Source organism: Microtus ochrogaster, chromosome 8, assembly GCF_000317375.1.
Source record: "Microtus ochrogaster isolate Prairie Vole_2 chromosome 8, MicOch1.0, whole genome shotgun sequence".
Lineage (NCBI taxonomy): Eukaryota > Metazoa > Chordata > Mammalia > Rodentia > Cricetidae > Microtus > Microtus ochrogaster.
Genome location: NC_022015.1, coordinates 75374905 through 75388892, shown reverse-complemented (window position 1 = coordinate 75388892; position 13988 = coordinate 75374905). Strand labels below are relative to the sequence as shown.

General features: G+C 50.7%; 1 protein-coding gene across 2 annotated transcripts in view; it reads left to right on the top strand.

Moving 5' to 3' along the window:
• Col17a1 (collagen type XVII alpha 1 chain) overlaps positions 1-13988 on the top strand; it is a 37108-nt gene that overhangs the window by 1383 nt on the left and 21737 nt on the right. For both annotated transcript variants that reach the window (XM_005352444.2, XM_013348134.2), the window contains exons 2-15: positions 1455-1499; positions 2603-2707; positions 4093-4224; positions 5157-5204; positions 6109-6144; positions 7030-7077; positions 7602-7745; positions 7985-8143; positions 9089-9160; positions 10416-10487; positions 11187-11255; positions 12218-12379; positions 12754-12834; positions 13301-13345. In XM_005352444.2, the coding sequence (XP_005352501.1) occupies positions 1455-1499; positions 2603-2707; positions 4093-4224; positions 5157-5204; positions 6109-6144; positions 7030-7077; positions 7602-7745; positions 7985-8143; positions 9089-9160; positions 10416-10487; positions 11187-11255; positions 12218-12379; positions 12754-12834; positions 13301-13345 (1218 nt within the window). The remainder of the gene's footprint in view (positions 1-1454; positions 1500-2602; positions 2708-4092; positions 4225-5156; positions 5205-6108; positions 6145-7029; positions 7078-7601; positions 7746-7984; positions 8144-9088; positions 9161-10415; positions 10488-11186; positions 11256-12217; positions 12380-12753; positions 12835-13300; positions 13346-13988) is intronic.

The following is a 13988-nucleotide window of genomic DNA, read 5'->3' as shown; positions in this document are numbered from 1 at the left end:
ATGGCACACACATGCCCTCCACACATGCCATGGCACACGCATGCCCACACACATGCCATGGCACACGCATGCCCTCCACACATGCCATGGCACACGCATGCCCACACACACATGCCATGGCACACACATGCCCCACACACATACCATGGCACACACATGCCCCACACACATACCATGGCATACACATGCCCCCCACACATACCATGGCACACACATGCCCACACACACATGCCCCCCACAGAAGCCATGGCACACGCATGCCCCCACACACAGGCGCTCCAGCCAGATGAGGCCGAAAGTGAGGGAGGTAGTGTGTTGATGGCCACAGTCAGACAAAAAGTTGACCCTGTTATGGCTTTGGGAATCCACCCAAGTGTCATGCTACTTCAGGGGACTGACTCCTGAGGAAAGAGTCCCACTTCTGAACAGTGTTTTCCCAGACACGGGAAGCTGTTAGTGTCTCCGTAAGCTTGCCACTGGAGAAACTCGTGGTTGTGTGGTATAAGGGGATGTTCCTCAAAGTCTGCCTCTGGGATTGGTTGATGGCTCATTTTACTGACCTCCCAAAGTGGCTTACTCAGGCTTCCCTTCCTCTCTCTGCCCTCTACGCTCACACACATCCTTGAGGGTTCCAGAATGAATCACGGTATCCCAGAGACACCTCCAACTTCATGAGGGCAAACAGAGTGAGATCAGCCGGGGTGCTGGCCCAGCTGGCCCAGGCATCTCTGGGAAGGGACAGAGCAGGGATATGTGACTGTAAGAAAGGAGAGGCTGGCCCTCTTCCAGACTCAGACTTGGGCCTGGACTGGAGCGGTCAGTGAGAGGCCTCGGTGCCAAGACAACCCACTCTAACAATTGGGGGGAACTTTTGGTACTGACTTAGTTAGGGTTTTCGTGCTGTGAAGAGACACCATGACCACAGTAACTCTTACAGAGGAAACATTTAATTGGATGACTCGCAGTTCAGAGGTTTAGTCCATTGTCACCATGGTGAGGAGCCTAGCAGCACGCAGGCAGACATGGTGCTGGAGATGGAGTTGTAAGTTCTACATCTGGATCTGCAGACAGCAGGGAGAGAATGCCATACTGGGCATGACTTGAGCGTCTGAGACTTTAAAGCCCACCCCCAGTGACACAATTCCTCCAACAATGCCACACCTACTCCAACAAGGCCTAATAGCCCTACTCCCTATGGGCCTATGGGAGGCCATTTTTATTCAAACCACCATAGGCACCAAAGAGAAAATTTATAGTCTAGGACATTGACCCTCATTGTTACTGCTCATATTTTCATGTATAATAGGTCAGATTTCTTTTCATAAAACACAGCTATGTAAAAAGCTTTGTTGAGCCTAACAATGGGCTTAATGTATGACAGACACCAGACCCTGCCAAAACCCAGTAATGTCAGTAAAAGCTACAGCGTCTCCTCTTTTCCTTGTCTTTTCCAGTTATCACAGAAACAGTAACTACAAGACTCACATCTTTACCACCGAGTAAGTAGCTTTGTCCCAGTAGGTCCCATGTGAAGGCTCCATGCTGTGATCTTGAACACGACAGTGTTCCCACTGAGAAAATCTAAACTTTCTGGAATATATTCTTGTGTGTGTGTGGGGAGGGGGGGATTGAGACAGGATTTCTCTGTGTGGCCCTAGCTATCCTGGAACTAATTCTGTCTATTGACCAGGCTGGCCTTGAACTCACAGAGATGCACCTGCCTCTGCCTTCCTAGTGCTGGAGGCCTGCGCCACCACTACCTGGCTTGGGAGATAGTCTTTGCTAGCAGTTAGGCTGATGTTGGATTATACACCACTACCAGTCCGAGTCATGTGATTTGTTGTGGAAGTGCGCAGCAACTGTGTGTTTCCTTATAATTTGAGGATATTCCCATCACTCCCTGCAATAAACCCCCTTGTGTCTTGGCAGTTACGCCCCACTCCCCTCTGCTCCCCCTGGCCCCTAGGAACTCCATCCGCTGGGAACGGTGTCTGCGTCTGTCTTTATGGATTTGCTAGTATAGTCAGTAAAATATGGGGAATCCTATACTCCCTGAGCATTTGACTTCAGTCCACTTTTGTTCGGGAGCTCTTAAGTGGATTCTAATCTTCCTGGTGGATTCTAACAACAGAGATCCAACACTACCCCTGAGCCCACGTGGGCTGTGGGGTGGGGAAAACCCACCCATCCATGGCCACAGCAGGGTGACAGAAGCAAGTCAAGTGGAACCCAGAGCCACCCCTCATCCTCCCAGCACCTCTAGCGGCTGCTGAATCTGGGTCCCAACTTCCATCTGAGATGGGGGCGGGGCTTCGCGTCACTCAGCGGCCTGGTCTGTCTGGTCTGTTTTTCCTGCGGGATAACTTTCCGTGCTCCCCCAGAAAGCTCTCGCTCACATCAAGCAGGACAGTCTTTCCATACCTCTGTACTGAAAATGAGGAATGGGGAAAGGGCCGCTTGGAATTTGGAGCGTGCGTGGTAGGCGAGGCATCCCAACCAGCGGGAGCCAGACTAGCAGGGGGGCTGGGAAGGCTCCACAGAGCAGAGGATGAGGAGACCCTCTGGACAGGCTCCACCTTGAGACTGTCACCTGCTTTGACAGAAGGTAGCACCAGCAATGGATACGCTAAGACAGGCTCTCTCGGTGGAGGAAGTCGGCTAGAGAAACAAAGTCTGACTCATGGCAGCAGCGGCTACATCAACTCAAGTAAGTGGACTCTGGCCTGAGGGTCAGGTTGACAAGCGGAGATGAGAAGCAGTGGAAATCCACCGTCTGTGGTCATTGCATGATGAGGACCATTGCCCTCATTGTTGTTCATTCCACATGCCCCAAGAGTCACCCAAATGACAAGGAAGGGATTGGCTCTCAAATCACCAGCTTTGGACACCTACAGCAAATGGATTCGATTTTCACTAAGTCTCTAGGGCAGGTGACACTCACCAGTTAGGAAGCCTGCGAGGGAGGTTGTCGCTCCCCTCATTGAGTCCCTCTACCTCAGCTACATCATATAGCAAAGGCTGTGTGTGTTTGAGGTTTACAGTCGGACTAACAAGGAGTGAAAGGTGAAGTCTGATTTGCTCTGCTGAGAAACTCGAATGCAGTTCTCAACCTGTGGGTCACGACCCCTCTAGAGACTGAATGACCCTTTCACAGGGGTCACAGATCAGATATCCTGCCTATCAGATATCTATGTGATAATTCATGACAGTAGCAAATTATAGTTATGAAGTGGCAATGAGAATAATTTTATGTTGGGGTCATCACAACATGAAGAACTGTATTAAAGGGTCTCGGCATTAGAAAGGCTGAGAACTGCGGCCCTAATGACACGCAGCTCTGAGCTGCAGTATTCTGCTGGGTAAGCACCCACTGTGATCCTCTCGCTCCCTGTGAGGCCATCTTCCACGTGAAAACAAAACACAGCAAAAGTATGACAAAACAAACAAACAAACCAACAAACCACATAACCAACTCTGGAAGCCACTAAGAGGTGGCAGAGGAAATAAAAAGGAAACCTAACACTCAAGAGAGCCTGCCCTCGTCCCCCTGAGCAGGAGTAAGTGGTCCAGCATCAAGTCCTCAAGAAAACTCTAAGCATCCTTACAACCCCCACGCACTCTGTGTCTGAGGGCATCCTTACCTCTCAGTGTCTGCCCGAAAAGGCAGGAGCAGCAACCCTGCCTTCCTTCTCCTGTGTCCCCTGGGGTCCCCCTGCCTTCCTTCTCCTGTGTCCCCTGGGGTCCCCCTGCCTTCCTTCTCCTGTGTCCCCTGGAGTCCCCTGCCTTCCTTCTCCTGTGTCCCCTGGAGTCCCCTGCCTTCCTTCTCCTGTGTCCCCTGGAGTCCCCCTGCCTTCCTTCTCCTGTGTCCCCTGGGGTCCTCCTGCCTTCCTTCTCCTGTGTCACCTGGAGTCCCCTGCCCTGCAGCAACCCTGCCTTCCTTCTCCTGTGTCCTCTGGGGTACCCCTGCCCCTCTCTCAGGGTCCTCACTTAGTAGCCTGGAGATTATTTGGCTGATAGAACCGTGTGTGGATGTTGAGGAAGCATCTCTGGTGAGGTAGTGCCACTAGCACTTACACTGCTTCCCCATGGCAGGCGGGAGCATCCGGGGCAACGCTTCCACCTCCAGCTACAGGAGAGCTCACTCACCGGCCTCCACCCTGCCCAACTCTCCAGGCTCCACCTTTGAGAGGAAAACTCACATGACCCGCCCTGGAACTTACGAAGGTATCTGCAAAAGAGAGCGACTCTCTTCCCGGTGTAGCCGCTCATCCTCAGCACGTTGGCTTCTTGGCTTCTCTTGTGTCCACACTCCACCCAACTTCCTCCTCACTGCATGGCTGCTCTTACTGATCGCATTATTGGAATAGCCTTGCATTCATTTATCTCACTCATTTGTTTTTTATTCACTTAATCGCTTTCCAACTAGCATGTTACCGTGTTTTACGCTACGCGAAATGCCTTACGGATCTTGTCTTCAGGGGCCCTATAGTCTATAGACGACCTAAGGTGACAGGAAGAAGCAGTAATACCGAGTAGAAGGAGGTTCCTACTTTCCACTGAGGAAATCAAGGATGACTCCATGAAGGTGGTGCTTGGCCTTGGCATCGTGATTATACTCATAGATGGAAGGACAAGACAGGAAGGTCCAGGACTAAAGAGGGATTGGGAGGCCCAGATTCTGTTCTAGTTTTAGATTTTAGTCTCCACATAAGAACACACAGAGGTTTTTGAGGCAAACAGGTGATCATATTTGAGGCCCAGAAAGCCATGGACAAGTGACGGTTTAAAAGGAAATCTTCAATGGTTGAGAAGAGAGAAATCTGGGCTACGACTAGCTTCTAGAAGTGAAAGGGGGCTGGGAGGTGCGAGATAAAAGAGACAGAATTGGCAGACTTTGCCACCGATGTGAAATGTAAGAACCTGGAAACAGCTGTGCCCCCGGGGTTCCAAATGCAGACTGGGAGCAAAGTGATGCCAACAGTTGGGTCAGGAAAGCAGGAGGAAGGCCCCTGCTTGGGTGAATTCTGCTACAAGAACGACCCATTGCCTCCCGAAACACCTCCAACTATGGGACATAGTAGCTGGCACCCCTGTCCCGTAGGAAGCCTTGTGGAGGTAAGCAGCCTTTTGTACTAAGTGTCCTATCTGCTCTCCAGGTAGCTCCAGCGGCAACTCCTCCCCTGAGTACCCACGGAAGGAACTCGGTAAGTCGTCTCCTTATTTGCTGGCGAAATGCTCTAACAGGGCGTTGGGGAAATGCCTGAATGATGGATGCTGGTCAGGGGATACCAGGAGCCAAATGGTTTCTTCTCAGAGTTGGGCTCCCATTGACTTGCTTCCCATTCACCCTGATGCATCCTTGCCAGTTTATTAACTTATGTCGTCAGCATTTGCTCATGACGCTGCTAAGATGGTAAGCTGTGTACACGGTTCGTGCCAGGACACATGCGCCCCTAAGGCCAAGCAACAGCTGTAGGGATTTTTCTTTCCACGGTCTTCACAGAGACCTGCCACCAAGGAGGAGCACCAGTCACAATGTTCAAATGCTGGACGTCTCTCTACAGCTCCCTCCCAAGGGCCACGCAGAACACCTGTGCCACACTGAGCTGTGTGTTCACTTGACCTTAAGTGTTTCTCTTGACCTTAAGTCTTTGGTCTGTATTCTTAGAATCTCAATGTACAAATGACGTGAGGTTAGGACCAGTGGTTACATAATGATTATAATTTTCTATATTTGCTTATGTTGGGAAAGCCAAGGTAGGCTTTAATAAACTTAAAGATTTACCAGTCTTTTGGTCCATTGGACAGTGCTTCCACTTGTCCGAATGCATCACACACACACATACACACACACACCTCCGACACAATGCTCTAAGCATCAGCTAGCTCAACACTTGCTCAACTAAACTGCATAAAGGAGTTGCAAGAACATTATTTGCCCTTCAGCCTCTAGGCATCATTTATTTAGCATCTTCTATACAGTTAAATATATATATATATATATATATATATATATATCTGTATTTAGACACTGTGAAAATATCACCGAGTTCAAAAATATTCAGCATATCAAGTCTGTGCCTGAGGTTACTTTTCTCTTTTCCTCAGCATCTTCTGCAACCAGAGGACGAAGCCAAACGCGAGGTGAGCACCATCACTGAATCCAGTTCAATTCATTCTGAGCAACTAGTACTGGTCAACCTGTAGCCAGGAAGCAGAGCACAGAAGCGTAAATACGAAGAGCCTCGTCTTGCGGAGCCTGGAGCACTGCAGAGTCTCATAGGAGTGGGCATCTGAGAACGACCCACAAAGCTCCATGGGCAGAAACCAAACAGTGGCAATCTGAGGGATCTGTCTTCATAGCTGGTCTCCTAGATGTGCTCTGATTTCCTTCATAAATCAAGACAAGCAAAAGCCCTTCTTTGACAAATTATTGCAAGGGACAGTTCTTTAAACTCTTCATCTAGAAAGACAGAGGAGAGAAAGACTCTAGGAAAGCCCCCCTAGCAGAGGCCTGTGCAACCGTGGGAGCCTCGTGTCAGGCTGCACTGAAGGCAGAGTCCTCCGCAGGCTCTGCGTGGTGTTCTTCGTGACCAGGTTAGGCTCCCACTGTGTGTCACCGGGAGCTGTACCAGCCACCTGCAGCTTTAGGACAAGAGTTAAAAGTCTCCCACTCCCTAGCTGAAGCTAGCTCTACACTGCCATCTTACCGACTTCCTGTTAGATGACAAAGCGAACACCAGAGGTTTTCGAGTTCCCTTGTCCCCATCTCGGGGGCTCTCCGAGGCAGAAAGATGCTGGCAACAGTGAGGTGGGTGGTGACAAGCAGGGCTTCCTCGCTCAGCCTGGGGTTTGTGAAGTGTCAGGTATCTAGGAGTCAGCTGGCAAGTGCTATGGCAGAGAGGACATCCCTTCTGTAGCCACACAAAGTAGCCCAATGAGTCACACTCCTTTCAGAACTCGGGGTGCAGGATGGTGATGCAGACTCCTCATCCACAGCCTCTCCTTCTCTTTTCTCCCCTTGTACAGAGAGCGAAATTCGGGTTCGACTGCAGAGTGCGTCACCATCCACCAGATGTAAGTGGTCACTGTCCTACTTCAATGACAGCACCCAGGAAAGTCTCAGAGTAAATCAGAAGCAGAAGAACCTCAGAGCCGAGGAGTTAGGGGATAATGTGCGCTCCCCCGAATTCCTTTCGACACTGGCAGGCATACCAGGTCTCCCAAGACACCATATTCAGGGGAAAGCCAATTGTCAAGCTAGTTTCTTAAAAGAGCCTAGCCCTCTAACTGCCCTATCCCAGATGACTGTCTTCCAGGCGCAATCACCCCAATGAGTCTGGCGAGGAAATACCTCCAAGGACTCTGAGTTGTGTGTGTGAAGCCCTGTACTTATGAGGCTGTCCCAGTGGCAAACTGGCAGGTTCATAGGAGCTACAAATTGTCAAAATTCAAAAACTGCAAAGCTAATGGAAAATGTCCCCACTTACGGGGCAGATACCAACTTCTCTAATATCAGAATGCCATCAGCATTCCTTCCCTGAACTTTGGACTTAGGAAAGGGTCCAGGGCCTGATGGGAAAGTCTGGGGTTTTTTGCAGGGACAGAGCTGGATGAAGTCAAGCGTTTGCTTAAGGGGAGCCGATCTGCAAGCGCAAGTCCCACCAGGAACACCTCCAACACGCTCCCCATCCCCAAGAAAGGCACCGTAGAGACCAAAACGGTGACCGCGAGCTCCCACTCAGGTAAGCGCCACAGCCCAGGCTGTCACCGGGAGTTGGGAACAGTGTGAAAGATGTGCCTCTTCAGCTTTACCAGAGTCGGGAAAGCACCGAGTGTCTGCTCTTCCACACTGTGAATGTCTGAGCGGGACACTCTAATCTGCCTGCTCGGCTGTCTTCTGAGGATGTGGTACCCAGCTAAATCCCCCAGCAGGAATGTCCATTTCTCTCATGATGAGGTACACGTGTGTTTCTCTTTCCAGTATCAGGAACCTATGACGCGACAGTACTGGACACCAACTTCCCCTCCCACATGTGGTCATCCACCTTGCCCGCAGGGTCCTCTATGGGGACCTATCACAACAACATGACAGCCCAGAGCTCCTCCCTCCTCAACACCAATGCCTACACAACAGGATCGGGTAAGGTGTGGGCTGCACCTGGTTTCTCCCTGAATGGGGACCAATGGGGACCAATGAGGACCGCAGCAGCTCTACTCTGTCATAGAAGAGCTCCCTCAGTGGGCGCTGTAGTATGGAGTGGTGGGCGGCTTCCCACCACCATCTAGCTTAGCCCCAGAATAATTACACAGAAACTGTATTCTTTTAAGTACTGCCTGGCCCATTAGTTCCAGCCTCTTATTGGCTAATTCTCACATCTTGCTTTAACCCATTTCTAATATTCTGTGTAACACCACAAGGTGGCTTACCAGGAAAGATCTTAACCTGCGTCTGTCTGGAGTAGGAGAATCATGGCGACTCACTGACTCTGCTTCTTTCTCCCAGCATTCTGTTCTGTCTATTCCGCCTACCTAATTTTCTGTCCTATTAAAGGGCCAAGGCAGTCTGTTTATTTAACCAGTGAAATTAACATAAAACAGAAGACTCTCCCCCATCAGGACGCCATCCCCAGGGCCTCCTGGGAAGGTTTTGTTTTTGTTTTTGTTTTTTTTTTTTTATGCCCAGATGTCCAAAGCATTTCCCACTGGAACATTGTTCATTTCAATTTAACCCAGAAGGTATTTGTTTTTATAGAATGAACATATAAGACTTAGTATCAGAAGAAATATAATGTAAAAGAACACTAAAAATAGATACGGACACCACATATCAATGAGTGTGATTTGATTGGGGGACCCTTGAACCATTCAAATAATTTTTATTAGAGATCCCACTCTATAAGATGGGGCCACTAAGAAGAGAACCTTTAACTGGACCCACTTTCTACGCTGGGTCTAACTATCCCAGATAATAATGTAACAGAATGCTGGAGCCAGCTCCCAGCATTTGTTCTGGTGTATGCACAGCATGTGAGCTTCCGCCTTGCCTGAGCCTTGCCGTCAACTGTCTTCTCTTTCCCCGCTGTAGTCTTTGGAGTGCCGAATAACATGGCGTCGTGCTCCCCCACGCTGCTCCCCGGACTCAGCAGCTGCTCCTCAGGTCAGTGCCGCCACCTCGACACCTCTTCCTCTTATACTACTTTGGAAATTATTTATTTTTCTATTGCGTGAGTGAGCATTCTATCTGCACGGATGTTTGTTTATCATGAGTGTGAAGCACCTGCAGGGGGGCAGAAAAGGGCATGGGATCACCTGGAACCAAAGTTTTCGCATAGGCTCTGAGAGTCACACCAGTAAGGCAATCAAGACCAATCCCCCACAGACATGTCAGCAGGCCAGCTCAAGGTAGACAATCCTTCCCAGATGATCCTAGGCTATGTCAAGTTGACAGTTAAGTCAACAATCAAGCCTAGGAGTCAAAATTGGGGCAAGGATTTAGCCCCAGAACTCCAGAGGCAGAGATGGGTAACTCTCTGGGTTCGAGACCATACTGATCTGTGGTGAGTTCCAGGGTTGCACAGCAGTGTGCTGTCTCAAAAGGGGATCTTCAAATAAACCACTTCAAACAGAGCTCAGTGCTTATTTTATGTTTTGCCACCCAGGCCACTGTGTTTGCGCAGACCTCGGGGTTAGAGCAGGGGAAGGGACGTGGTGATGCTCAGCTCCTGTCTTCAACCTGCCAACCCCTTAGTCAGAGCAGAAAGCCCAACCCACGGGAAGCAATAAGGATCCTCTAAAACAGCAGGGATTAAGTGAAGAGCGAGGTCAGAGAGGACTTCCTGAAGGAAGTGGGTCGAGGAAGTAGGAAACTAACAGGAAATTAAGCCCTCCATCCCCACTGCTGGAGAGAGTTGATTTCCTGTGTCCAACTGATCACAGGGCTCCCGAGCCGTGGAACCCATCTTCGCATCCTGGCCCAGCTCATTGGTGCTTTCTCTCCTGCAGCATATGGCTTGAAGAAGATATGCTTCCTCAAAGGGAGGGGAGACCAGGGAGTCTATGTGTTAGGGTCAGAGGAAAGAGTTCAAAAGAAAGGGAGAAACGGGCTCAGTGTGTCTGCATCCGGTCCCCGCACAGCGAACCTACTAGCCTAGAGGGCGACAGGGACAGGATTTTCAGGGGAGGCGGTAGTGTTTGTCAGCCCTATGTGATGTACTGCTATTTAGTCACATGGCCCTTTCTCTGAAACAACCATAGATAAAGTTTATTCTGGTGGAAGATGACCATGTTTCTAAGAGCATGCCCCTGGTAAAAGCAGTTTTCAGGGAAATGATCCGGCAGCTTCAGGATGCTTGTGGCATCTCGAGGGCATCCTCCCACTCACGATTCTCGCCCGTTCTTGGTTTCCCTCGCAGTGTTTGGCATGCAGAACAATCTGGCCCCCAGCTCTTCTGTCCTAGCCCACGGCACAACCACCACTTCCACAGGTTGGTAGCTCACGTTTGGGGCTCAGGAACTGGGAATGGGCACCCCTTAGATGCTACAACTCACGACACACCTTTTCACAGAGAGTTAAAAGGACCAAAAGAACTTTCCCACCAGTAAACCAGCGCCCCCCCCCCCCCCGCAGCCTAAGATGTCAACCCTCATCCCTTACTGTCTTTGCTGTGAGTTGACTATACAGGGGAGCCTTCAAAGTCAGCAAGTCCACCCTGAGACATCTCATTCCAGTGTGTCTCTCAGCCCAGCTGGTCAGGTGTCTCTCCAGCTCATTAGTCAATCTTTTGCAGCCACTGCCACTTCAGATAAAGCTCCATGGTTGTTTTTATGTTGTTCCGCCCAGGCCATTGCGCCTGTGCAGACCTGGGGGTTAGAGCAGGGGAAGGGATGGCGGTGATGCTCGGCTCCTGCTTTCAAGCTGCCTACTCCTTAGCTGGAGTAGAACGCCCAACCCACGGGAAGCTATAACAATCCTGTAAAACAGCAGGGATTAAGTGAAGAGCGAGGCCAAAGAGGACTTCCTGAAGGAAGTGGGTTTATGAACTAGGAAAAGGCACAGCAAATTAAGCCACCCCGCCACACCCCGCTGCAGAGAATTGATTTCAATGCTTTCTCTCAGCTGATCAGACCGCCCCCACGCCACCGTACCACATTAGCCCAACTCATTGGCGCTTTCTCTCTTGCAGCATATGGTGTGAAGAAAAATGTACCGCAGCCCCCCACTGTCACCAGCACCGGTGTGTCCACCTCTGCCAGTGAGTGCTATTACCAACATCTGGGGCCCCAGTTGGCACATGGGAGAGGTGCCACTACGACACACGGTGTCCTGGGAAAGATCTCAACCCATGCATGGGTGTTCTGAGATCCACAAACACAGCTCCTCTTGAAGGTCTCAGGATGTTTCTGCAGGGATGAGCTGGCTTGATCTTCCTCCCTGAAGCAGGATGTTCCACCCCCCCTTACACCTGCCTGCTGTTATATTCCAGCCACCATACTTACTGTAAACTCTTGGCTTTCTGTTACCTGGGATCTCTGAGAAGCTGGGAGCCCCTCCGAAGCTGCTTCCTATAGACTCTATGGATGTGGGTTCACCCCATGCAATGAGCTATTTCCTCCAGTGCTTAGGTCCTGCTGTGTCTCCTTCCAGTCAGCAATTCATTCATTTAAAATAAAACGTTACCAAGCACTCATTAAGTATCAGACAGGCAGTTTGGTTTTCCAGGTGACAAGAGAGGGCAGAGTTGTGTAGTGTCGTAGTGAGAACAAGACAGTGCCAATGGAGCAGCGAGTGACAATCGCAAAGACAAAGTACACCAGACAATGACAGAAAATGACATGATTCCTAAGCAAGCGAGCGATGTGGTGGACCTGGGGCCCGTGTATGAGAGGGCAGAGCTTTAGGGGGGCGGTCAGAAAAAGCCTCCCCAGGATGGTAAAACCAGTCTATTATTGTAGTTAAGGAAGGGCCTGGCTGATGAAAGAGACCTTGGCAAGGTCAATGAAGACCCTGTGTCTTCAGATAGAGAGGTGGCCCCACAGACCAGTCCCCAATACGTCCATCATTGTCCCAACCTTGTGATGGCCAGACCTAGCCGGTCCCCAAGGTACTTCACAGCATTGCTGTCTAAAAGAGGAGCCCCCCAACACACTGGGGAACCCTATTTCCTTCCTCCGTGGCATCCTTCCCTTCCCCCTCACCCATGGCTTTCCTCTGCAGCCTGCACCACCAGCGTCCAGAGTGATGACCTCCTGCATAAAGACTGCAAGTTCCTGATTCTGGAGAAAGACAACGTACCTGCCAAGAAGGAGATGGAGCTCTTGATCATGACCAAGGACAGTGGGAAGGTCTTCACTGCCTCCCCTGCCAGCATCTCTTCAAGTAAGTCAGAGCTCGGGTGCCATGGGCTTCAGAAGGGCAGACTGTACAGGAGGCCCAGGGCCCTCACAAGGCGGTGGGAGCCAAGTTAGTCATAAGCCGCCGGGATTCCATTTTGATGAAAAATACCTGCCTGGACCTGCCTTGAATGCAGATAAGCTAGGAAAACACGGGAGTCTGTGCACAGTGGGAGTCTAGCCACAGCCCCAGAGAAGGAGATTAGCCCAGCAACACCCAACTAGCTTACTAGCTTCCTATCAGGCTAACCTGGATCTTCCCAGGATGGAGGGGATACGAGCAGGCAGGGAGAGTGAAGAGACAGGCATGGGGTGGGGGTGGGGGGGGTTAGGCCAGGTTATCACTGGTTCTGTGCACAGCTTCTTTTTCAGAGGACACCCTGAAAAAAGAAAAGCAGGCTGCATATGTGGCTGACACCTGCCTAAAGGCAGATATAAATGGTAAGAGAAATCCGACCCTGCCCACGTAGTGAAATAAAGCCACACCTCATTTCTCCGTCTTCTGGGACCACAACGCTCACAGTCCACTGGCAGCCCCAAGAATGTGTTAGGAACATAGAATCCAGCCCTCCTCAGACTTGTTGGGTGGGAGGTCGCAGCTTTTATGTGGAAGTGTGTGTGTGTGTGTGTGTGTGTGTGTGTGTGTGTGTGTGTGTGTGTGTGTGTTCGTGTATGGGTGTACATGTGTGTGGGTGAACATGTGTGTGGGTGAATGTGGGGGTACACCATGTGGGGTACACTGTGTGGGTTCATGTGTGGAGGGTGCATTGTGGGGGTGCCGTGTGTGGAGATTCACATGTGTGTGGGTGCACGCGTGTGGTTGCATGTGTGTGGGAATACATGTATGTGTGCTTGTGTGCTTTTCCCGTCCTCAAGTCCAACTCCCAACTTGTGTTTGTACTTTTAGGAGACCTAAATGCTGCGTCCACAAAGAGCAAGGTCACCTCAGTAGGTGAGTAAGATTGGGGGACCCTGCTGTGAAAGATCCACGAGGTTGGCCATAGTTAGAGGGACAGAGGTGGCCCTTGCCGGGAGCCTGTGCACACATGAGCTACCCAGATCTGGTCTCCTACAGGCTCAAATGGGAGAAAGATGGAAAACGGGAGTGACAGGCTGGGGTCACAAAGATGATGCTCCAGGGCCCCCCAGCTCCTAATGGCCAGCCGCCATGCTCCCCGAGGCCCAGAGTCTCCCACCAGGGCAGGCACAATAGGACAGGCCTAGGAAGGTCATCCCGTGATTGCTCCAGTCCTCCGCCCCTTCCCTCCCCTCCTCCCTCGCCTTGTGAAAGAAGTGCATGAAGTTCCCACCTCCAAGACAACTGCCAGCCCTACCTTTAAAATATAATTTTAGGTTTTGGTAATAAGTGAGAATCACCAAAGGTGAGCCATGTCAAGTGAGGCTTAGTGACCCGAGGTGGGGGTTTAGGCCTAATCAGAGGTAGGCATCGTACGTGCATGCGTGCGACACCCCTAACAATGAAGATGTTTTAAAGCCCGCACTGAGGTCTGCGGCCTCCACTCCTTGAGAATCTCATTTAACTGTTTTGCAAAACAGTTTGACCTCATTTTATGAAAACCCTTGTCAAGAGTCAC